Consider the following 23,907-nt stretch of genomic DNA (forward strand, 5'->3'; position numbering starts at 1 on the left):
GAAAAGTTGTATTGGACGCAGAGAGCGGTCTTACGATTCGATGCAATGGGAGATTAACCGATGTTACATTAAAATATGCGTCATACAGGGATGCATTCTATCCCCGTTGTTATTTATATATACTCGAATATAATTTTCAAACAGGCTTTGTCAGATAAAGACTTTGGAGTGAAAATTAATGGTGAACTCTTTAATAATCTTAGATACGCTGATAACAGCGTTATCCTATGCGATAGTCTCCAGAACCTTCAAGAGTTATTGTTTAAGCACACGACAATACTTCCCTACAGATAAATCAAGAAAACATTGAGGGAGTTACTCACTTTACTCATTGGGATGCTACAACACAGACAAACTAGACTAAAAAAAAAATAGATGAATTGCAGGTTTAAAGCAGCTTGAATAACGTTTTTTAAGATAAAATTATTGTTCTGTAACCACGGCTTAAATCTATAATTACATCAAAGAAGGATGAACTATATTTGGTCAGTATTGTTACATGGCACCGAGATTTGGATTCTTAAGGCTGATATGATCAATCACCTAGAGGCGCTTGAGATTTGGTTGCCCAAAAGAATGTTCCGAATAGCTTGAACAGCGATGGAGACTAACGAAGCTGTGTTCATCATCATCATCAACTCGTACTCGTCCACTGCTGGACATAGGTCTCCCTCAGCTCTTTCCATCTTTCTCTGTTTTGTGCGGCTTGCATCCAGTTGCCGACAATACGCTTCAGATCGTCATCCCATCTGGTTGGTGGTCGTCCTCTGCTCCGTAGTGCTTCTTCTCGTGGTCTCCACTCGACAATACGTTTTGTCCATCGGTTGTCTGACAATCTGGCGACTGTCCTACCCAATTCCACTTAAGCGACGCGATTCTTTCGACGGCTTCCGTTGTTTTTGTTTTACGACGTATTTCTTCGTTTGGGATTCGATACCTCAGAGAGACACCCAACATCTGGCGCTCCATAGCCCTCTGAGTTATGCGAATCTTGTTCACTACCTTTTTTGTGAGTGTTAATGTTTCCGCTCCATAAGTGAGTACAGGCAATATACACTGGTCAAACATTTTCCTTTTCAGGCATATGGGTATGTCCGATTTAAATACATAGCTCAGTTTACCAAACGCTGACCAGGCTAATCCTATGCGACGTGGGAGCTCGCACGTCTGGTTATCTCTTCCCAACCGAATTTCATGTCCCAAGTACCTATAAGATACAGTCTGCTCAATAACCATTCCATCAACAACAAAATTACGATTTAGCACCACATTAGTCATTATTTGCGTCTTGTTGATATTAATTTTTAGTCCGACTTCTAAGGAAGCCTGATATAACTTGTTCAACATTATCATTGGATCATCCATACGATCGGCTATAAGGACGAAGTCATCTGCGAATCTCAAATGACTGAGCTTCTCTCCATTTATATTGATACCATATTCATTCAGATCTGCCTACTTAAAAGTGTGTTCTAAAAGGGCTGTGAACAGCTTTGGTGAGATGGTGTCTCCTTGCCGCACTCCTCGCTGCATACAGAATTTATTAGTTTGTTGATCAGAGAGTCTTACGCTAGCCGTTGCACTGTGGTAGATATGTTTTATCATGTTAGTGTAGCGATGGTCTATTCGGCATTCTGTCAATGCTTTTAACATTTTCTGCTGGTTTATGGTATCGAACACTTTCTCGTAGTCCGCGAATATCAGTGCCAATGGTTTGTTGTATTCCGCCGACTTCTCTATCAAGTTTTTTATTACCAGTAAGTGGTCGTTAGTGCTCTATCTGGATCTAACCCCAGCTTGTTCTCTAGGCTGATAGAAGTCTAACTTAGCCTCCAGTCTTTTTTTGATAATTTTTGTGAAAAGTTTATATATGTGCGATAGCAGACTAATAGGACGGTAGTTTTTTAGATCTGTATGAAGCTGTGTGAAATGAAGCAAATACCGTTCGTATGTCACTGAAAACTATTAAAATAAGAAACAGTTCATACCTAGGGCATATTCTTACAGGAAACCGGTACATAATCCTTCAGCGTATCATGAAAGGTAAAATGGAGTGCCTCAGAGAAATTGGAAGGAATTGTGACTCTGGTGAAGAGATAATAACCAGAATCGAAATATCACCTAAGGCTTTTATGACCTGAAACCAGTTTTATGTAACAGAAACCTGTCGATGAATATTCACAAGAAAGTCATGAAATGTTATGTGTGGTATATCCTATTGTATGGCTGTGAAACATGGACGTTAAAATCTACAATGCTAAACAAATTAGCAACATTCGAATTGTGGTGCTATCGACGTATCCTAAAGATATCGTGGGTTTCGCGCAGTTCCAATGAAGATGTTTTTCAAATGAATTCAGAACGTCTGCTCATAAACATTATAAAATGGAGAAAAAACGAATGCTAAGGCCATATAGGAGGCGTAAATATAATATAGAGAATGCTGAACAGCTGAACTAGCTTCAAAGGTGTTTTCAGTCTCAAACGCTAAGCGCACATGCATTTGAGACAAGTACCAAGTACGTAACATTCATTATTTATTTTTACATGTTTTTTTTACAAATATTATATTTATACAACATCGACGCCAAGAAGAAATCTTTTTACAAAGTTAAATCTCTGTTACGTACTCAATGTTTTATGTATGTCTTGTATTTCTGTTTAACTCTATAATAATTTGTAACAATTGTTATATTTTAGGATATGCCAAGAATGCCAAAATAGCGTCGACTGTCCATACTGCACGTCTCAAGCTGACCTACCGCAAGAACTAACACTCATTAACCGCCAGCTTCCAGCTCCTACCTTCCACGTATGTCACAATGACATATTAATAGTAGATGTAGTCAATAAGTTACAAACAGAAAGTCTCACCATGCATTGGAGAGGGCAAAACAACGAAGAGACGCCATTTATGGATGGTGTACCATTGATAACTCAATGTCCAGTAGGACCTTACACAACGTATCAGTATAAATTTAGGGCGTCTTCACCAGGAACACACTCCTATCACGCGTTTTCGGATTTTGAACGAACAAATGGACTTCACGGTGCATTAGTAATAAGAAAAGCAGAGAAGATTGAACCAAATATATATAACTACGATGTTGACAATAAGGATCACGTTTTGGTTGTAGCAGAAACCAATAACAGTGTTTTAATTAATGGTGTAGGACCTTCTAGTCCACATTTGTCCAAGCTGATAGTAAAAAGGAGGACCAGAAACCTGTTCAGGTTGATATATGCAAGTGGCCTGGGATGTCCATTGACCATAACCATTAACAACCATGTTGTTAAAGTTGTATCTGTTGATGGTACTCCAATAATTCCACTGGAAGTTACTTCTATTAAAGTAAACAAAGGAGAGACATTAGAATTCGTCTTAGAAGCGAACCAAAAGCCTGGATCTTATCTCATAACAGCCAAATCAACCTGTAGGTCTAAAGAATTGATTGGAAAAGCTATAGTCACGTACAAAGGGTCTTCAGTAGAAAATAATTTAAAAAACATAAGTTATGCAGCTGATTTGAGAAATTTTGACACTGGTTTCTGTGATCAAAAAACAGGCAAGCTTTGTGTAAGAGATATCAAACCTAACGAAGGAATGGAAGGAAGTTTAAGGCATTTAGTTGTAGACAAGAAGATTTTTCTCGCATTTGATAAAAGGGACGTTCATGGACTTACCAGAAGTAAGTTATATTTTTTGTTTTCAATTTTGTTTTAACACATTTTTAAAGTTTTATTTTTCCCTACAGGCCTACACAGTAGGGTGCATCGAAAAAATAAAAGTTGGAAATGTTATATCTAATAGCGTGAACAAGTTGCTAGTGTTATTTTTCAGCATATTAGTATTTTTAATTTTTTTTCTAAACGAATTTTCTGCCCCCCCCCAAACGACCTTGAATTTTATTAAATATCTGATTTTTATGAAAATTTCAATTTATATTATTTGAAATTAAATATGTGCTAAGTCGATCTAAGATCAATTAAAGAAAACTTAAAATGTTGTCAATTACAAATTTAAACGATATTTAAAATTTTATGTGTTTTTTCAGTCTCCCCAACCCCTTTGAAATGTCCCGTTTCGTGCGTCCGTGCGTGTAATTTTCACTTATGTTTGGTGCGATGCCTTACTTTGTTATTATTGTTGTTTGTAAATTAAAGATTTTTAAATTAGATAAACCAGGACCATGGGGAATAAAATCAAGATGTGCTGTGGACCGCCCGATTTTTGGGCATCCGCCAAATATACCTGGAGATGTTTTACCGAAATACGAACAAGCGATGAAGTTTTAGGGTTACAAGAGGATAAAAAACTCAGCAAGAAAGAGCCAGAACTTTCTGGTATTGCCGAACAGGTTGCAATTAAATTGGAGGAAATATGGAGAAAGGCTTTAATTCCAATAATTTAACATACAAGAATTATTCAGCTTTTAAAAGCCTATCATGACAAAATGAAACTTATGAAACCATTTAAGAACAGGCAAAACAGTGAATTTTACAAAAATAAAATTCAATGCTTTAAGAACAAAAGTAAAACTACACGTTTCGATCTTGCAGCATGCAAATGTGACACTCTGATTAATTTTCTTTGTAGCAAATCTCAAAAAGTGCCTCTGGATGAGCGCGAATTTCTATTAAATCAAAGAGGTACCAGAAAAATGGGGATAAGCTCGATTGATAGGGAAAACAAAAACAAATACAATCAGAGAGAACAACGGTAAAAGAAGAAAGCTACCGACGCAAAGACAAAACTTTAGCTCAAGTAAAAAACAGTACCAAGTTTTATGTTCAATCGATCGTGGAAGAACACATAACACTTGTTCATGAGCCAGGGTACAAATATTTCGGATATGAGTGTTCGCTGTCTGGTATATCAAAAAGTATCAAATCCAGCTATTGCATGTGAAGAAACAGTCGTAAATACTGGCGTTAAGGGTGATGTAATACGGCTGTTAGAATAACATCTTAAAAAACCGCTTCAGTGGTTTGTATGTCTGTGACATTCAAATGATCTACCCCTTGGACATCAAAAGAAGTTTGCCAGTGACCAAATAAAAAAACGTGTGGGTCTTCAAACTTTCTCATTAAAAATTTTGATTCAAACGACTACTTTGAATTACCTAATTAACTAACAAGAATATCACCTTACAGAACCATCTATATTCTCTAGATTTTCGAGTGACAATCTGCGAGATTTTATTAAGAATCCTAATTTAGACCCTTTTACCATTGAGATTGAGAAAAATCACTGCCACAAACAATGTGTAGAACGATGTGTCAAACTTGTGACACAAGCTTCTCTAGCAGTTTGTGGAGCGTATTTGAGGGATGGATTTATAAAAACTCGAATTAATTCCAGAAAAACTATGCCCCACTTTAATGCTAAATCGGAAGACATCTTCGAATAGAATGCTTTTACCATATTTTTTTGTAATATTTATATACCTAATTTTGTACTTTGCTTTATATTTATTTTATAATTAAGTATTTTATATGGGAAATAAGCCACAATTTCACTAAAAAATGAATTTATTAACGTCTCGAAGCCCAAATCGGGTTTCGTTGTCAAAATACAAAATACTATTAAAATAAACAAAATTGTTGTTGCTAAGTAAAAAAATTCTTCTAATAATTTATTTAATCTAACTCATTTATATTGGCAATTCAGACGTATATTATACTCTTCTAAAGTCTTCTACTTTAAAATGATATCGCCAATATTTATGAGTTGCGTTCCTGGGACGACTTATTATATTTATTTATTATTATTACTTATATTTATTTTAGTATTAAAAAACTTGGGTGACGTCAGGAAGACGGATAAATTAGACTATTTTGTTATAAAAAGAATGTTTTAGTATACTTTTCTAAAGTAAAATTTTTAATTGCGTTGTGAAACCAGAAAATATGTTCCAATTTAAACCGAATTTATTTATTCAAGTTCTATAAGGTATTGCATTTCCCTTACAAAATAAATTCGCATATTAATGTATTTTTTCTAATTTTTAGTTGCCGTGGGGACAGAAAATATTTTTTTATTTTAACGCAATTTTACTAAAATACTAAATAGTATGTTCAGCAAGTTTTATGAGCTATTACATTTTCGTTCCGAAATAAAATTTTTTGTCGTCTGTTAACATTTTTTCAAAATTTTTAATTGTCTTGGGGGGGAGGGGGCAGAAGATATTTTCCAATTTCGAAAAATTGGGCAACGTTTGTGAGGTATTACTTTTCCTTTTTCGATGCATCCTACTACACAGCTTCCTTAGCTGAGTTTAGGATGTCTGCTTTAATTTTTGCCCAGCTTTCCTCTTCTTCTTCATGTACCATGTCATTTCAGAACGTTGGTTACCATCATCATTGCTTGTATCAATACCATACCAATCGCGCAAGTCCTTTAACCACGAAGGCTTTCTTTACAATATTTTGTAGGAACCTATATTTGGGACCTCTCGTTACATGTCCGAAGTACTCCAGTATTCTCTTCTTGATGATTATTATAATCTCAGTAGTCTTGCTGCAAGGTTCTAGTGTTGTGGAATTTGGATTCTTCTCCACCCAAGACACTTTTAAAATTCTTCTATAGCACCACACTTCGAAAGCCTCAAGGCGATTATCACTTTTATTCACAGTCCGAGACTCAACACCATAAAGTAAGACCGAGAACACGTAGCAGCGAAGTAGGTGGATCCGCAATGCCAATTTTAGGTCTCTTTACATAATACCTTGGATATCCTTCTAAAAGCGGCTCTGGCCTGCTCAATTGTAGATCAAATTTCACCGTGACTCTCTGCGTTTAACTGATGTCTTCTTCTTCTTCTTCTTCTTCTTCTTCTTCTTCTTCTTGATGTGCCTATCCGTGAGGAATGTTGGCGATCATCATGGCAAACTTCACTTTATCTGCAGCAACGTGGAAAAGCTGCACAGATGTTTTATTGAACCAGGTTCTGAGGTTCATTTCGCATAATGTGTCCAAAGTATTCCACTATAACTGATATCTAAGGTAGACAATTTGATCAACTTGCTTAAGTCTGTAAGATTTCAACAGCTTCCATTAATAAAAACAAATATTAATATGTGTTTATAAAAATTGCCCTCCTTCTGATTTGTTAATACTTCTATTTTTTTAGAAACGCATTTAATAAATCTATATAAAACAAACAACGTATCGTTTACTTTTCCTCCATCTCCAATCTTGACACAACCAACAGATGTACCATTAGATCTGATGTGCAACGAAAAGAACTTACCAGAGAGATGCAAACATAAAGAACACTGTGATTGCGTGCATTTGGAACATATTCCATTGGGTAGTACTACAGAACTTGTCCTCATTAACCAAGGTATGTTCACATATTTTTTTCTAAATGTATTTTAATATTTTTCTACGGTAGATAATAGCATTCGCTCGGAGCTAATCGGAGCACCTGCCACAGTTCGTTCTTACCCTGTTCCATGTGGCCCAGATTCGTCTTGGTTAGTCAAGACCATCTGGCTTGCTTGCAATACATATTGTTATGACAGTTCCGTAGATTGATCCTACATAGAAAGAGTCCCTCGACGTGAAAGAAGAAGTAGTAACGTACGAGAATCTCCTGGATGTCATGGAATAACCCAGAACTGTCTGGTGACGTCTAGAACGTCAGAAATCTATATAAACATATGTGTTTGACATTTTATAGTTCAGTTCAGCTCTAATTCAGATTTTGAAGTTTGGAGTTATCAGTTTGTTAAAGTATTGTAATTTCTGTTCGAGTTCAATAGAGATATTTACAAGAAGTGTAACATTGGTGACAGCGGTTGAGATTAAAACTGATCCAGAGAAGATTTCAGTTATTAAAGATTGGCCCAAACCAGGAAATAAGAAAAGAAATTAGAAGTTTTCTTGGACTGTGTCCATATTATAGGAAATTTATTAAAGATTTTGGCCGCATCGCTAAGCTCCTTTATCGACTAACCGAGAATATCATTGAATTTGACTGAACACCGGATTGTCAAAATGCCTTCGTAGATTTAAAAAAAAACGACTTACAACAGCACCTATCCTAGCCTGTCCACGAAAAAATGAAAAATTTCTGTTGGATTGTGATGCATCTCAGAATGGTATTGGCGCCGTATTATCACAAGAACAGGAAGGCGAAGAAAAAGTTATTGCATATTTTAGTAAAACAATAGGAAAGGCAGACAAGAATTATTGTGTTACCAGAAAAGAACTAGCTATCATAAAAGCCCTAGAACATTTTCATACCTTCCTTTATAACAGAAATTTTACAATCAGAACTGACCATAGCGCTTTGCAGTGGCTAATGAATTTTAAAAAGCCAGAAGGACACGTGGCTCGATGGATAGAGAGACTCCAATAATATAACTTCGACATAGTACATCGAAAAGGGCGTCTCCACAACAATGCTGATATTCTTTATAGACGACCCTGTTTAGAACGACAATGCCAGTACTGTAAAAAACTTGAAGAAAGAGAGAGCATAACCAAAGAAGTAAGTCTCTGCATGACCACCGTTGAACAGGAAGAAGATAATGATCAGACTTCCTTGGAAAGCATTAAGAAGAGTTAAAACAGAGGCGGCTCTAGCCCATGTAGCGCCTGTGTGCAGTCGATGCCCTGGCGACCTTTAGTAGACGCGCATCAAAATGGAATAGTTGAATAGGTACTTACTTAGTACTTGTACATAGGGTATTACGTACTCTTATAATGCAAACAAAAATTCAGATAAAAATAGTGCAATATTAAATGATGTCCGGAGCCAATAGATATCCACAGCGTCAGAACAACCTACCCAAAAATCTGTTAAAAATATTTAATTAAAAATGAACTTTTTATCTATGAGGTAAGGTTGAAAATTGGTTGAGGTTGATAAAATGATGAACTACATACCACGTATTTTCAGTATTACTTAAAAAACCAACAACAAATTGTTAATATGGATAATTTTTGAGGAGCTCTGACTCCGCTGAAGTCGCAATAATAGTGGTAGTGTTCTTCTTAGGGTGCCTGTCCGTTCCGAACGTTGGCGATCATTCTGGCTATGATGACTTTGTTGGTTGCTATACGGAATAGTTGTGTTGAGGTCTTTCTATACCATGCTCTCAGGTTGGCAAGCCAGGATATTCTTCTTCGTCCTGAGGTCCTTTTTCCTTCAATTTTACCTTGTAAAATGTATTGGAGTAGCTCGTATCTGCCTCGATTTCTCATTATGTGTCCCAAGTACTGCAGCTTACGGGCCTTCACGATGTTGACTAAATCTGCGGTTGTATTCATCCTCTGTAGTACTTCTTCATTGGTGAATTTGTCTGTGTCAATGGTATCTTCAGGATCCTTTTGTACAACCATAGCTCGCAAGCCTGAAGTTTAGATAGAGTTTCTGCCTTCAATGTCCACGTTTCTACTCCGTATAGACGCACTGAATACACGTAACATTTAAGGAGCCTTATTTTTGTTTTTAGGGTGAGGTCGTGGCTCTTGAAAACAGAGCTCATAGTAAAGAATGCATTTTTTTCCTTTCCGATGCGACATCTAATCTCTTGAGTATTGTCCCATGACTCATTGATTATAGTTCCCAAGTAGTTGTATTGTAAGACACGTTTAATTCTCATTTGGTTCACATACAGATTTGCTCTAGTTATGTTTTGCTTGCTGATGATCATTAGCTTGGATTTGCTGGTGTTTATATCTAGTCCATATGTTCTACTTGTTTCCGTTATTTTGTTCGTTAAGTTTTGCATACCGCAGGTTACTGAGCTTGATTCCATTTTTATTGAGATGCCTTCATCAATATATTTTAGAGTTTAGAGCCTCTTCAAAAATGTGCTTTGAATACAGATTGAACATCAGCGGTGAAATTATGCATCCCTGTCTCATTCCCCTTAAGATTTTGACCTGATCTGTATATTCTCCATCTATTCGGAGCACTGCTGATTGATTCCAATACAGGTTAGCTATTATTTCAGGTATTTTCCGTCAATCCCTGTCCTCTTTAGTCCGTTCTTTAACGGTAAAATATTGCAAAACCTCTAAATTTTAAAGAACCGTTTGGATTGACATGAAATTTGGCATACACATAGCTAACAAGTCAAAGAAAAAAAGTGATATTGTGCCGATATGTGCTTTTGCCCTGGGGTGGTTGTCACCCCCTTTTGTGGGTGAAATATTCGTCCAAAGAAAGCCAGGAAATGGATAAACTGGCTAATTTTAAGCAACTTTTGTTCTATAGAGTTTTTTCACTAAGTCAATACTTTTCGAGTTATTTGGCAGTGAATATGTTCATTTTTTTCAACAAAATAACCACGCTTCTAGACGGTTTTTCGCAAATAACTCAAATAGTAAGAATTTTGTCGAAAAAACGTTCTTAGCAAAAATATAGCCTGTAAAAAATTTAAAAAAATGGTGTATATGTTACAGTTCAAGTTGATTATCCAGTTGGAGTTGACTCCAACTAGTTGGAGTCAACTCTAACGGCTGGTTTCAATAAAAGTTGATTATAAATATAAAATGAAGATTTATATTCAACATTTACTAGTAAAAGTAGACTCCAACTAGGAAAAGTATACTCTTCCCAATGCCATTTAGTAAAAGTTGATTCTGATTCACACAAACAGCCGATTCTAGAAATTAAATGTTACTGAATATGTTCAAATTAGTCTAGGCTGTATCGTCGCTCCCGTTAGGTAAATTATTCCAGTTCGATTTTTTTGCACAAACTTACTCAAAAAGAGGTACTTATAACGAATCCACAGGGTGTCAGATGGTACTGTGGTCGAAAAATTGTTTAAACAATTTTTTTAAACAAACTCACAAAAAAATTCATTTAGGACAATTTTCTTTACATCATTTGGGTCATTCGGAGCAAAAGAGGTCTTTTGTAATTTTTCTGTAAAAATTATTGTTCTCGAGTTATACGCGATTTAAAATTTGCAAAATACGAAAATGACCAGTTTCAAGGCTTAATAACTCAGTTAAAAATTATTATTATGAAAGTCCGAAAGTCACCAAATAAAATTTTAACGACCCCCCTACAAGATACTGAAGAAATTTTTGTTATTATTTTATTACTAAGCGGTTATTTTTAATTATTAACAATGAGCGCTAGGAGCGTATTGACGCAGCTATCAATGTGAGTGCGAGTGAGATGCACCATTGCACCATTTTGACATTTAAAAATTCAAACTTCTGTCAAACCTCAAAACTGTCAAAACTTTTTTGTAATTTATTGCTCACATGTCATCACCATGACAAGGCGAAAGTTCTTCTTCTTGTGGTGCTTTCTCCTTTAGTGGAGGTTAGTGACTAAAGTGGCAAATCTGTCTCTGTCCAATGCGGCTCTAAACAAAGATGTTGAATCAAGGCCGGTCCAGTCTCTGATATTTCTAAGCCATGAAATTTGGCGCCTACCGGGACCCCGTTTTCCTTCAATCTAACCCTGGATGATCAGTTGCGTGAGGCGGTACTTTTCGTTTCTCATTATGTGTCCCAGGTAGCTAACTTTTCTGACTTTAATGATTTTTAGCAGTTCCCTATCTGTACTTATTCTTCTCATAACATATTCGTTGGTGGTGTGGGTTGTCCAAGGTATTTTCAAGTCTCTTCTATAAAGCCAGAGTTCAAAGCCGTCCAACTTGTTCATCATTGTTGTGTTGTGTCCAGGCCTCCGTTCCATACAAAAGTATTGACCACACATAGCAATGCAGAAAACGACATCTAAGGCTGTTATTAATGCTACTGTTACAAAATAAGCTTTCCATTTTGATAAACCCCTGTCGGGCTACTTCTATTCTCGCTCTTGACTTCTTGTTTTTAATCAAGTTGATTGTTGAACCAGCAACCAAGATATTTGTACTGGCTTACGTATTCAAGCTGTTGGTGTTTCACATATTTATTGGAAGAGGTAAATTTTTGTTCCTTGATATTCTTATAACTTTGGTTTTCGCAGTATTGATCTTCATCCCCATTTTTGACAACTCTCAGTAACCCTATCCAACAGTATCTGCAGACTATGGTCCGAATCAGTCATTAATACTGTGTCATCTTCATAGCGGATGTTATTTACTCTCTGACCGTTTATCCTGATTCCTTCTGAAGGGTGCGATAGAGTTCGTAAATATTACCTCAGAGTAGACGTTAAAAGTATGGGTAATAGCACACAACCCTGTCTAACATCTCGTTTTATTTCAATTGGCCTTGACGTATTACCATTGGTCTTTATGATTGCTGTCTGATTCCAATAAATAGCCTCTATAATTTTAGAATCCCTTTTGTCGACTCCGATGTCATTCAATCTTTCTATCAAGGTCTTGTGCTTCAACCTATCGAACGCTTTCTCAAAATCTATGAAACAGATAAAAAGGTCTGCTTGCTGATCTTTGTATCTTTGTGCCAGAGTTTGAAGACAGATAATTGCTTCTCGTGTCCCCATACCTTTCCTGAAGCCAAATTGTTCTTGACCGGTGACCTCATCACATTTTTTATAATATATTCTGTTCTGTATGATACGCAAGAAAAGCTTCAGAATGTTATTTAATAGACTTATAAGGCGGAAGTCCTGGCATAGTTTGGCGTTCTTCTTTTAAGGCAGTGGTATGAAGACTGATTCAAGCTATATTTTAGGGATAGTCCCTGTATTGTAAACATTATTAAATAGTCCAAGAAGAAGGTCTAAGTTTTCCTCGTTGTTTAACTTCAATAGCTCAGCTGGTATTTCATCTTTTCCTACAGATTTGTTGTTTTTTAGTTGAGGTAGATTATATTCCAGTTCGGACTTTAGTATTGGAAGACCTTCGTCGTTTTCGGTATTTAATGTAGGAGGTTCTCTGATGTCATAGAAGAGTTCCTTTATATAGTCTTCTCACATGTTTATTTGTTCTTCAGGGCTTGAAATCGGTTTACCTTCTGCGTTGATTAGATTATTTGGTCCTTGTGAGTATGTCGTGCCTGTGAATTCCTTGAGTTTCTTATACAGATGGAAGTCATCATGTTTTTTATATAAGTTTTCGATTTCTTCACATTGTTCTGTTATCCATTTTTCTTTTGCAATTTTTATTTTTTGTTTAATGGTTCTATTTAATGCTTTGTAAATTGCTTTGTGCTGTTTGCATTTTCTTCTGTCATCCATTAAATCCAATATTTCCTCTGTCATCCATCTTTGCTTCCGTGGTCGCTGTTTTGTGAGCATTTCAGTTGCCGTTGCAAGGGCTTGTCTGATTTCCTCCCGAAGGCGAAAGTTAAGGATGTTTAATTATATGAAAGTGTGCTAAAAAACAGTGCGAAAAAGTAAAACCAATTTAGACACACTTTAAACTCTTCATGTACTGCTATCTATATTTACAATTTTCACACAATAAAACCTTTACATCAGCGGTTCTCAATCTTTTTGAGTCATGTACCAACTAAAGTCTCTTTTATTATATTTCTATATTTTTAGAATGTATAATCAAGACTTACTATGTACTACTATTTTAGGTTTTTGTGTGTTTTGTGTACCACCACAAATAATGATATGTACCACCAGTGGTACATGTACCACAGATTGAGAACCGCTGCTTTACATAATATGAGATAGAGTAGATAAAAATTATTTTTGTGAATTTGGTTAACAAAAATTGGTTAAACAATTTTTCGACCGCGGTACCGCGTGACACCCTGTGTATTTGTTATAAGGATTGTTATACGGATGTATTTCTTTGAGTAAGTTTGTGCAAAAAATCGAATCAGAATAATTTACTTAACGGGGGCGACGTTACAGACTATACTAATAAGTAGATGAAACGGCCAAAACAAAGAAACGCACACTCATCAAAAATGCACTTGAGATTCTCGTATAATCAACATTTACTGAATCGATCCAGGAAGAGTCAACTCCAACTAGTAAAAGTTGATTTAAATTTTTAAAATTAACTTTTACTGCTCGTTTCAGTTGGAGTTGACTCCAACTAGTTGGAGTCAACTCTAACTGAGAATCAACTTGAACTGTAACATATATATCACGTCTCTACACCAAGTAGAAGCAGAGTTATAGCTAATGAAAAATAGGTTTATATTCGTCAAATTCCAAATGGAATAATTTAACGTGAAATAACCAAAAATGAAGCACATTTCGGGGAAAACTCATTACGACTTATTTAAAGTGTTAAAAAAAAGCTTCATTTTTGTTTTATAAAAAAATTTCTAGCATCAAAATTAAACAAGTTGCGCTCAAAATAAAGTTGTCCCTTTTAGTTTTGGTAAAAAAATCAAGAAAATTACCCCCTAATTAGTATCTTAAATGAACTTAATCGTTACGACTTCACAAGTTTCTTGACTTGTGTATATATTGTTTATATGATCTGTAAGTTTCATCGGTTCAAAGTCCGTATTATTGAAAGGGCTATAGTTAAAAGGGGTTGAACGAGTCACTGATCACGAATGTATGCAAATTTAGAAACATCAAATCTTAATCAATTTTTGTCTAACAGAAAAACAAAAAATACATGTTATTCAGAAAAGCAAATCTGACTTTTTTTGTTTTTCGAGATTTTTAGTATCTCTAACAATTTTTAAGTTATTTTGAAAAAAACATATTTTTCAAAATTTAAATTTTTGAAAATTTTACTTTGAAACCAAATTTTTTCAAAAATAAGCACTTTGAATCGATGAAACTTACAGATCATATAAATACAACATAAGTAAAATAATTTGTGGAGCGGTAACGATTAATTTCATTTAAGTTGCTAATTAGGGGGTGGTCTTCCCGATTTTTTTTGCAAAAACAAAAGGGACCAACTTTATTTTGAGCGTAACTTGCTTAAATTTAATGTTAGAAACTTTTTGTGAAAACAGAAATAAAGCTTTTTTTAAACACTTTAAAAAAGTTAAAATGGGTTTTCCCCAAAAAGTGCTTAATTTTTTGGATATTTCACGTCTAAATATTCTATTTGAAATTTGGTGAATATGAATCTTAAATGGCGCTTAAATGCCAATGTAATTTTTCATTAATCGTTTTAAAGCATATTTTATGTTGAAACAAAGTAAAGGACCCGCTATTTGGCGATCGGCGCCCCCAACATCCCGGCGCCCGTGTGCACCGCCTACCCTGCACAATAGGTAAAGCCGCCTCTGAGTCAAAAGAAAGATAATGAATTAAGAGTCATACGAGAATGGGTTAAAAATGGAGTAAAACCTATTTGGCAGGACATATCCAAATACAGTGGAAATAAGGCATACTGGGCTCAATGGGAATCTTTGCATCTTCCGAATGGTCTATTATATCGGAAGTGGGAAAGTCCCGATGGAGTACGTATAGTTCAACAAGTGGTACTGCCAAAATCACACATTAAAAGTGTGTTGCAAGAACTTCATAGCAGCCTCTCTGGAGGACATTTTGGAGTAAAAAGAACACTGGCCAGAGTTCGAGACAGATTTTATTGGATCAATTGTCGCCAAGATGTAGAAGAATGGTGTAAGAAATGCGACTTATGTAACGGTAGAAAAGGCCCTAGAACTAGAAGTCAATGGCACAGTATCTTTCCGGAGAGCCTTTTTAACGACTTGCAGTGGATATTCTTCGTCCACTTCCAACGACAATCGCCTTATAAACAATGTGTTCTGGGAACACATTATTTATATGACATGCAGTAACGACAATCGCCTTATAAACAATGTGTCCCGGGAAAGGCCAGATGGAAGAAGGTCTGTAGGGCGGCCTAGAAAAAGGTGGAAAAATGCTGGCAAAGAAGATCTAGAGAAAATGGGAGTGCGATAATGGGAATTAGTGGCACAGGACCGACAAACATGGAAGGCAATAGTAAACGCGGCAAAAACTCACGAATAGTTGTAGCGCCATTGATGATGATGATGATGACTTCCAACGACAGAGAGGGGTAACAAGTACTTAATGGTTGCAATAGATTATTTTTCAAAATGACCTGAAATTGCACCCCTTCCTAATCAAGAAGCGACGACTGTAGCAGAAGCATTCATAACAAACGTCGTATCAAAACATGGAGTTCCTTTGGAGTTGCATTCTGATCAGGGACGAAATTTTGAATCAGAATTATGGCAAGAATTAATGAAAATCTTGGGTATTAAGAAAACTCGAACTACGCCTCTCCACCCACAATCAGACGGAATGATCGAAATACATAATAGAACTATTTGTCAATACCTCTCAATGTTTGTTGCTGATAATCAAAAAGATTGGGATACCCTAATTCCTCTATTCCTGTTAGCCTACAGAAGTTCTGCACATGAAGCAACCGGTTATTCTCCATCAATGATGATCACCGGAAGATAACTGAAGCTTCCTCAAGATTTTATTTTCGGAAAATTGCCTACCTGCGAAGAAGAAACTTCATCCCTGACGTACCTAGAAAACTTAAGAGAAAAACTGGAAAAAGTCCACAAATTTGCTCGTAAAAGTTTGAAGCTTCAAAGTTATAAAGCCATGTTCAGGTTCGATGTGCAAGCTACTGGGACAACTTTCGAAAGAAGTGACCCAGTATGGCTATACAATCCCACACGCAACAAAGGACTTTGCCCGAAACTTCAACGAAACTGGGAAGGCCCGTACACCGTCTTAAAGAAAATAAATGATCTAGTCTACCGCATCCAGTTTTCAGCTAGAAGTAAACCCAAGGTAGTTCATATTGAGAGATTAGCACTATATCATGGAACTGATCCACCCTGTTGGCTTCAACCAGACCTTGATAGACCAGTTATTCGAGGCGAATAACTATAAAGGAGGGAGCAGTGTTATGACAGTTCCGTAGATTGATCCTACATAGAAAGAGTCCCTCGACTCTTCCCTCGAGTCCTGAAAGAAGAAGTAGTAACGTACGAGAATCTTCTGGATGTCATGGAATAACCCAGACATGTCTGGTGACGTCTAGAACGTCAGAAATTTATATAAACAAATGTGTTTGACATTTTATAGTTCAGTTCAGTTGTAATTCAGATTTTGAAGTTTGCAGTTATCAGTTTGTTAAAGTATTGTAATTTATATTCGAGTTCAATAAAGATATTTGCAAGAAGTGTAATAATATCATATTCCAGGTGGCATGCGGTGCATTCTTCTCCCATTCTTCTCGCCTACGATTGGTTATCTTGAAGTTACTTTTGATTAGAAGTCTTGCCCAGTCTAGAGGGTTGTTTCTTGAGTGAAGCCTACTTATATATCTGCCGATGATACTAACGTGGGAGCAGAGCATGGGATGGACGTTAATTTTTCTATATTCCCTCACAAGAGCATGTACTCGACGGGCATGTGAGTGTTCAATGTAGCACATTGCTAGTAGCCAGTACGTTGTCGTGGCCTTGTTTGTGCCTGACATAATACGTAAAGCCTGGTTTAGTTGGACGTCAACACGTTTGGTTTGCGGGCTATTGAACCACATTGGTGCACCGTACTCCGCCACGAGGTGCACGCGTCCTAGTGCTGTCAATCTAAATGTAGTCTTTGAGGAACCGCATGTGGTACCGCACAACTTTTGCAGAATATTATTTCGCGTTCTGAGTTTTACAGTGTCGTTTTCATAAGATATTATTTAAAGCTGAGAGTTCTATAGAGTGTCACATCCATGTATTTTGAGCGTTTAGTTTGACTGAGCAGTCTGTCTTCAAAGTAGAGCTTTAATTTATAGTTGACCAGCCTGTTGTTCTGTCTTGGCGCCATTGGGCTGCATTCTCCAATGCCGGAAATACCTTCTGAAGGTAATCAGCTCGTTTGTTAATATTTGCTCAGTAGTCTTCACTTCTTTATGCCTCATAGCTAGCGCCTATTGCTAAAGAATAGGGGGCCAGCACCGATCCTTGCGGAAGGCCATTGTTCAGTTTCATTTGGGTACTAATCTTATCACTCACCGAATTGGTCTATACTATATTCACAATCAAGATGCACTAGAAATAAACAAACAAGGACAGGTTAACTGTTACAAGGGGCACTCCTGAATCATGATTTACAATATATTTTACATAGTAAATCTCAAATGATAATTTACAAAGTTTATAAACTGTGTGCTCCTTGTAGCAGTTAACGTGTCTCGGTTTGTTTATTTCTAGCGCATCTTGATTGTGATTGTAGTATAGAGCTATAAGTCAGAAACTAATATTTAATTTAAGATTGCTTTCCATATTTATTTTAGTTGATACTATTTTCTATTGTTAACGTATTTTGTCTCTTTCTCCCATCCTATTATGTATTACAACCAAATGAAATTATACTACAAAAATATACGGATAATATGCATTATACGATTTGCTAGAATTAGTTTATATTAATAATTTTGTTACATTCTTGTAAAAAACACAACTGCTTTAGGTGGAGATGATGAAGAGTACATATTCCATCTTCATGGTTATCAATTTTATGTAGTAGGGGCTAGAATGTCAAAAACATCTTTTAAAAAAGGTGACGTTGAAAAATTGGATAAAGAGTATGATTTTATCAAGCGGAATTTAAAAAATCCAGTCAAGAAAAACACTGTCAGGGTGCCCAAGAACGGTGTTGTTGCTGTGAGATTCTTAGCGAATAATCCAGGTAAGTTTTTCCATCAAAATTGACCCCAGTTTAGTTAAAAAAATATAGGATCTATCGGTTCCATGTTTACAGAGTCCACGCGAGAACCTTCACTTTAAGGGGCTATTATTACTTATTCCAATTACTTATTTCATTATAATAGTATATTATGCAACGATCATTTAATGATAACTAAATGCAAGTTGTATACACTATTTTTTCTATGATCATTCACAACAAAAAATATATTCAAATTTATTAATTTTGTAACACAAACAAATTAAGAGGCTATAGTAGCGATCAACAGGTAGCAACAAACGCGTTCCAAGATTGCGGCTCTAATTTTGAATATTTTGTCGAGAAATTTGGCACACATATTCGTAATATAATAAAGAATGGCGGTACAGAGCCCAATTTCAGAAATATGTTAGTAAGTGGAAATTACTCTGTAATTAAATACAGACATTAATGGCGGTACAAAGTCTGTACTGCCATTAAGCAGAAAAAAAAAACTTTCTTCAAATAAACTTTTTTATCCCATGCCTAGATTTTGTGTAATCTTGGAACTACTAAAATTTTTTATTTCTAACAAGAAATCGAACATATTATAACTAAATAAATAATTAGGCAACATAGAGAAATTATCACTGTCATTTTGACAAACCTGCGTCAGATTTTCTCTAATCTGTTCTGTCATCTTTATCGATATCTGTTCAGTGCAGTAGTGTGTTCATTTAAGAATTCGTTTTTGTTGTTTCATAGGAAAGTAGTGTTTATTGATAGTTAATTTATTATATATTTGTTGTTGTTGTATAAGTTGTTGGCCTCTTTGAAAGAATAGATTGTTGTTAATTGTGAGTTTTAGATATATGTAGGTAGGTAAGTATATTTTAGGTAAAAATATTTGGAATTCTAATGCGAGTACATAAAGTTTTAGGATTTTTTATTCTAAAAATAGTATCAATAGTTTAACAAAATGGAAAAAGTAAATCAAACGAAAAATATAGTGAAACCTTCCAAGAAAATGTCCATTAAAAACCGTGCCAAAATTATGCGAAAATCGAAATTTGTTTCGCTTCACTACAAAAAATGATTATTTATTATTGTTTTATTATTAGATATTTCATGCAAACACCTTTCTAAATACTTATCTTAACATAAAATTTTCACCCATTTTGGTTTATTTTTATAAATATCTATTTATTAATAATGAAATCGTTTTCTATTTCTTCCATTTAGCGCGACTATGATATTGTCAAAATATTAATCTTAGATAATGTCAAAGATTACCACTGTTGCCAAAGTTTATGATACTATCTCCCGAAGTTATATTTTGTTGCTACCTGTTGATCGCTACTGTTTACTCTTAAGTAATTATTACTTTTTATTTTACTATTAATTTATTATTACTTATTCCAAATTACATAAATTGCATTACTAATTACATTATAAATATAGTTAATCTTTGACAATTTTCGAAAATTCAACTCTTAATATTTATTAACAAAAATGATATAATAAAAAAAACTAACTTTGCATTTCTTGGTCGTAGCAGATTATTTTTTAAATGTGTGGTTTTTAACTAGATTTTTGGTTCACTTAATTGGAAAAATGTACCTACCATAAAAAATTACAAAGTTATTTTGTTTTTTGTTCTTTTCACTTTACCTTATACAGGGTGTCCAGAAACTCTACCGACAAACGAAGACAGGAGATTCCTCAGATAATTTTAAGACAATTTAACCTTATTCACCTAGTCCGAAAATACCGGAATGGGACGTTTCGGCGTCGCCGTTTCGGCGTGGCCATTTCGGCGTGGCCGTTTGGGCGTAGAGCCGTTTCGGCGTAGGCCGTTTCGGCGTAGGCCGTTTCGGCGTCGGCCATTTCGGCGCCTGCCGGTTCGGCGCCCGCCGATTCGGCGCCCGCCGATTCGGCGCCGGCTGATTCGGCGACAGATACTTTGGCAAAGTGAGAGAGAAAAAAAATAGTTGTTAATGTATGATAGTCTGAAATTTTCTTTAACAAAAAATGTAGAGTCAGGAGAACAATTTTCGACATTTTAATTTTAGAAGATGTAAAATAATACCCGAAAGTTAGGTTTGGACCGAAGGGTTAGGTCTTCCTCCTTTGAAAATTGTACTGTATAATATATAATATATATAATATATTAATTTTTTAATTAATTATGTGCAATTAAATAGCTTACATTTACAAAAGTTGGAAAAAATAACATTTAATATATTTTTTTAGTGTGGTATAGATATAAATCAAGAGCCTCTTAAATTTCTAAAAAAGTAACGTAGGTATAATCTAATGTCTTACTAATAGACTCCAATGTAGGTATTTAGTCAACTAAAATAAAATCTCTGACGCCGAAATGGCCGACGCCGAAACGGCCTACGCCGAAACGGCTCTACGCCCAAACGGCCACGCCGAAATGGCCACGCCGAAACGGCGACGCCGAAATGTCCTAGACCCGAAAATACTTCCTAAGGAATCTAAAGCTCTTTGAAGATGGCGTCTGGTAATTAGTTTTTCTTAAATATCTCCAGAGCGCTTTTATTTAGAAAAAAGAAAATTGGTACACTTAATCATATTCCAGAGATAAATCGATTTCATTCATTATGAATTTCTAGTACCAGTCATAGGCGTACGTTTTGGGTGGGGCAACGGTTATTTTATCGCATAACTTTTTTGTCTTTAACTTTTAAGCATTTTTGAGCCTGGATTTTTAAACGTAAGGTATTATAGTACTAAAATGTACTCTTACTTTAAGTCGATAGGATACACCGTTTTTCGTTTTTTGAATATCAAAAAAAAATTTCAAAAAAAAACTATTTAGAAAAACGAAAACTGGTACGATTATTTATATTCCAAAGATGGATCGATTTCATTAATTGAGAATTTTTACTACCGGTCATATGCGTCCGTTTTGGGTAGGTCAACGGTTATTTTATCCCATCAGTTTTTTGTCTTTAATTTTTAAGAATTTTTTACACTAGATTATTAAATTATGAGGAATTCTAGTACTAAAAGTTACTCTTGCGTTAAGTTTGTAAAACACACCGTTTTTTTTGAAAATTTTTTTCAATTTTTTTTTAATTTAAGGGATTAAAAATTTTCAAATCGATTTTTCTAGAAAACGGTGTGTCCTACCGACTTAAAGCAAGAGCACCTTTTAGTTCTAGAATACTTTCCAATTTAATAATCCAGTATCAAAAATGCTTAAATGGTAATGACAAAAAAGTTATACGATAAAATAACCGTTGCCCCACCCAAAACGGACGCCTATGACTGTTACTAGAAATTCACAATAGATGGAATCGATTTATCTCTGAAAGATAAATAAGTGTACTAATTTTCGTTTTTCTAACTAGAAGCGTTCTGGAGGTATTTAAGAAAAACTAATTACAAGACGCCATCTCCAAAGAGCTCTAGCTCCCTTAGGAAGCATTTTCGGACTAGGTGAATTTGGTTAAATTGTCTTAAAATTATCTGAGGAATCTCCTGTCTTTCGTTTGTCGGTAGAGTTTCTGGACACCCTGTAGTTGTAATGTTCAATGGGTTAAAATACATTATTAGACAAGGCGAAAACGGCGGGTTCGAAGGGAAAAATATTCCCATGAGATTTTTATGCATAATCACATTCGTGAGACATCCCAGAATAAGGTTCAAGAAGTCGCCCATGTGAAAAGTGGGCCAATTTTTTTTAACAATTTTTTTTAATCAAATTGCAAGAATCAATATTTGTGGCCTGAACAATTTTTTCTTTAATTTTTTTTGGACCATTCTGGACAAAAAAGGTCTCGCATACTTTTTCTCTAAAGTTGATCGTTTTCGACTTAAAGGCAATTTAAAATTGAAAAAAACGAAAAATGGCGATTTTCAAGGCTTAATAACTCGGTTAAAAGTTATTATTATGAAAGTCAATATATGACTAAATCAAAGTTTAAAGCCCCCCCTACAAGATCCTGAAGAAATTTTTGTCATTATTTTATTACTAAGCTGTTATTCTTATGTAATAATAATAAGCGCCATGCACGTGTGCGGGGCTGTAAATGCTGAGTGCGAGAGAGAAGCCATTCCAGCAGTCCAATTGTGCATCTTACTCGCACTCACATTTACAGCAGCGTCAATACGATCTAACCACTCATTGTTATTAATTAAAAATAACAGCTTAGTAGTCAATTTATGACACAGATTTCTTCAGGATCATGTAGCGGCGACTTTAAACTTTGATTTAGTCACTTTCTGACTTTCAAAATAATACCTTTTGACCGAGTTATTAAGTCTTAAAAATGGCCATTTTCGCGTTTTTCAAATTTTAACTTGCTTATAACTTGAAAAAGATCAACTTTAGAGAAAAATTATAAGAAACCTTTTTTGTCCAGAATGGTCCAAAAAACCTAAAAAAAATTAGTCCGGGCCAGAAATATAGATTTTTGCAATTGGATTAAAAAAAAAATTGTTAAAAAAAATTGGCCCACTTTTCTCGTGGGCGACTTCTTGAACCTTATTCTGGGAAGTCTCACAAATGTGATTATGCAAAAATATCTCATGGGAATATATTTCCCAACGAACCCGCCGTTTCCGCCTTGTCTATATTTTTTGTTAAATAACCTTTTTGAAATCTCCGCACTATACATACAGGGTGTCCAGAAACTCTACCGACAAACGAAGACAGGAGATTCTTCAGATAATTTTAAGACAATTTAAGCCAATTCACCTAGTCCGAAAATGCTTCCTAAGGGAGCTAGAGCTCTTTGAAGATGGCGCCATGTAATTAGTTTCTCTTAAATACCTCCAGAACGCTTCTATCTAGAAAAACGAAAATTTGTATACATATTTACTTTCCAGAAATGTATCGATTCTATCCATTGCGAATTTCTAGTACCGGTCATAGGCGTCCGTTTTGGGTAGGGCAACGGTTATTTTATCGCATAACTTTTTTGTCTTCAACTTTTAAGCATTTTTGATACTGGATTATTGTACTTGTAATGAAAGTTGTGTGAAATATGAGTACAAGGATTCTTTTCTTGAAATGCCCTGAAAAGCCTATGCACACTCAGATCAGAGCTCAAATACTCTTTGTCCGACTTAAGTCGGTTGTAATGACTGACATCTCTAGGGAAGCTATTAATATGTTGTTTCACTAAACGACGATCATGGACAGTGAATTTAAACATTTTTGCACCACCTCGCTTGTCTGTGTAAGTGTAATCCCCACTTTTTTTCTTCTTGACAATGGTTGTAATCCTTTGGGGATTAACAGCAAAAATCTTCATGAATGTCTGTTTACAAACTTTTTGTAAACCTCCCTTACCATCAGGAACAGTGTAACTCATAGTGCATTGGCGTCGGCTCTCTGAATCATCATCGTAAGTACCATGACGACGTCGTGTCA

The 23,907-nt window shown here is 35.4% G+C and overlaps 1 protein-coding gene across 3 annotated transcripts in view; it reads left to right on the forward strand.

Annotated features, from left to right (window-relative positions):
• LOC114332267 (uncharacterized) overlaps positions 1-23,907 on the forward strand; it is a 155,147-nt gene that overhangs the window by 102,226 nt on the left and 29,014 nt on the right. For all 3 annotated transcript variants that reach the window (XM_028282033.2, XM_050649540.1, XM_028282034.2), the window contains exons 4-6: positions 2,701-3,689; positions 7,134-7,346; positions 18,306-18,524. In XM_028282033.2, coding sequence (XP_028137834.1) covers positions 2,701-3,689; positions 7,134-7,346; positions 18,306-18,524 — 1,421 coding nt within the window. The remainder of the gene's footprint in view (positions 1-2,700; positions 3,690-7,133; positions 7,347-18,305; positions 18,525-23,907) is intronic.

The sequence above is a fragment of the Diabrotica virgifera genome, chromosome 4, assembly GCF_917563875.1.
Source record: "Diabrotica virgifera virgifera chromosome 4, PGI_DIABVI_V3a".
Classification (NCBI taxonomy): Eukaryota; Metazoa; Arthropoda; class Insecta; order Coleoptera; family Chrysomelidae; genus Diabrotica; species Diabrotica virgifera.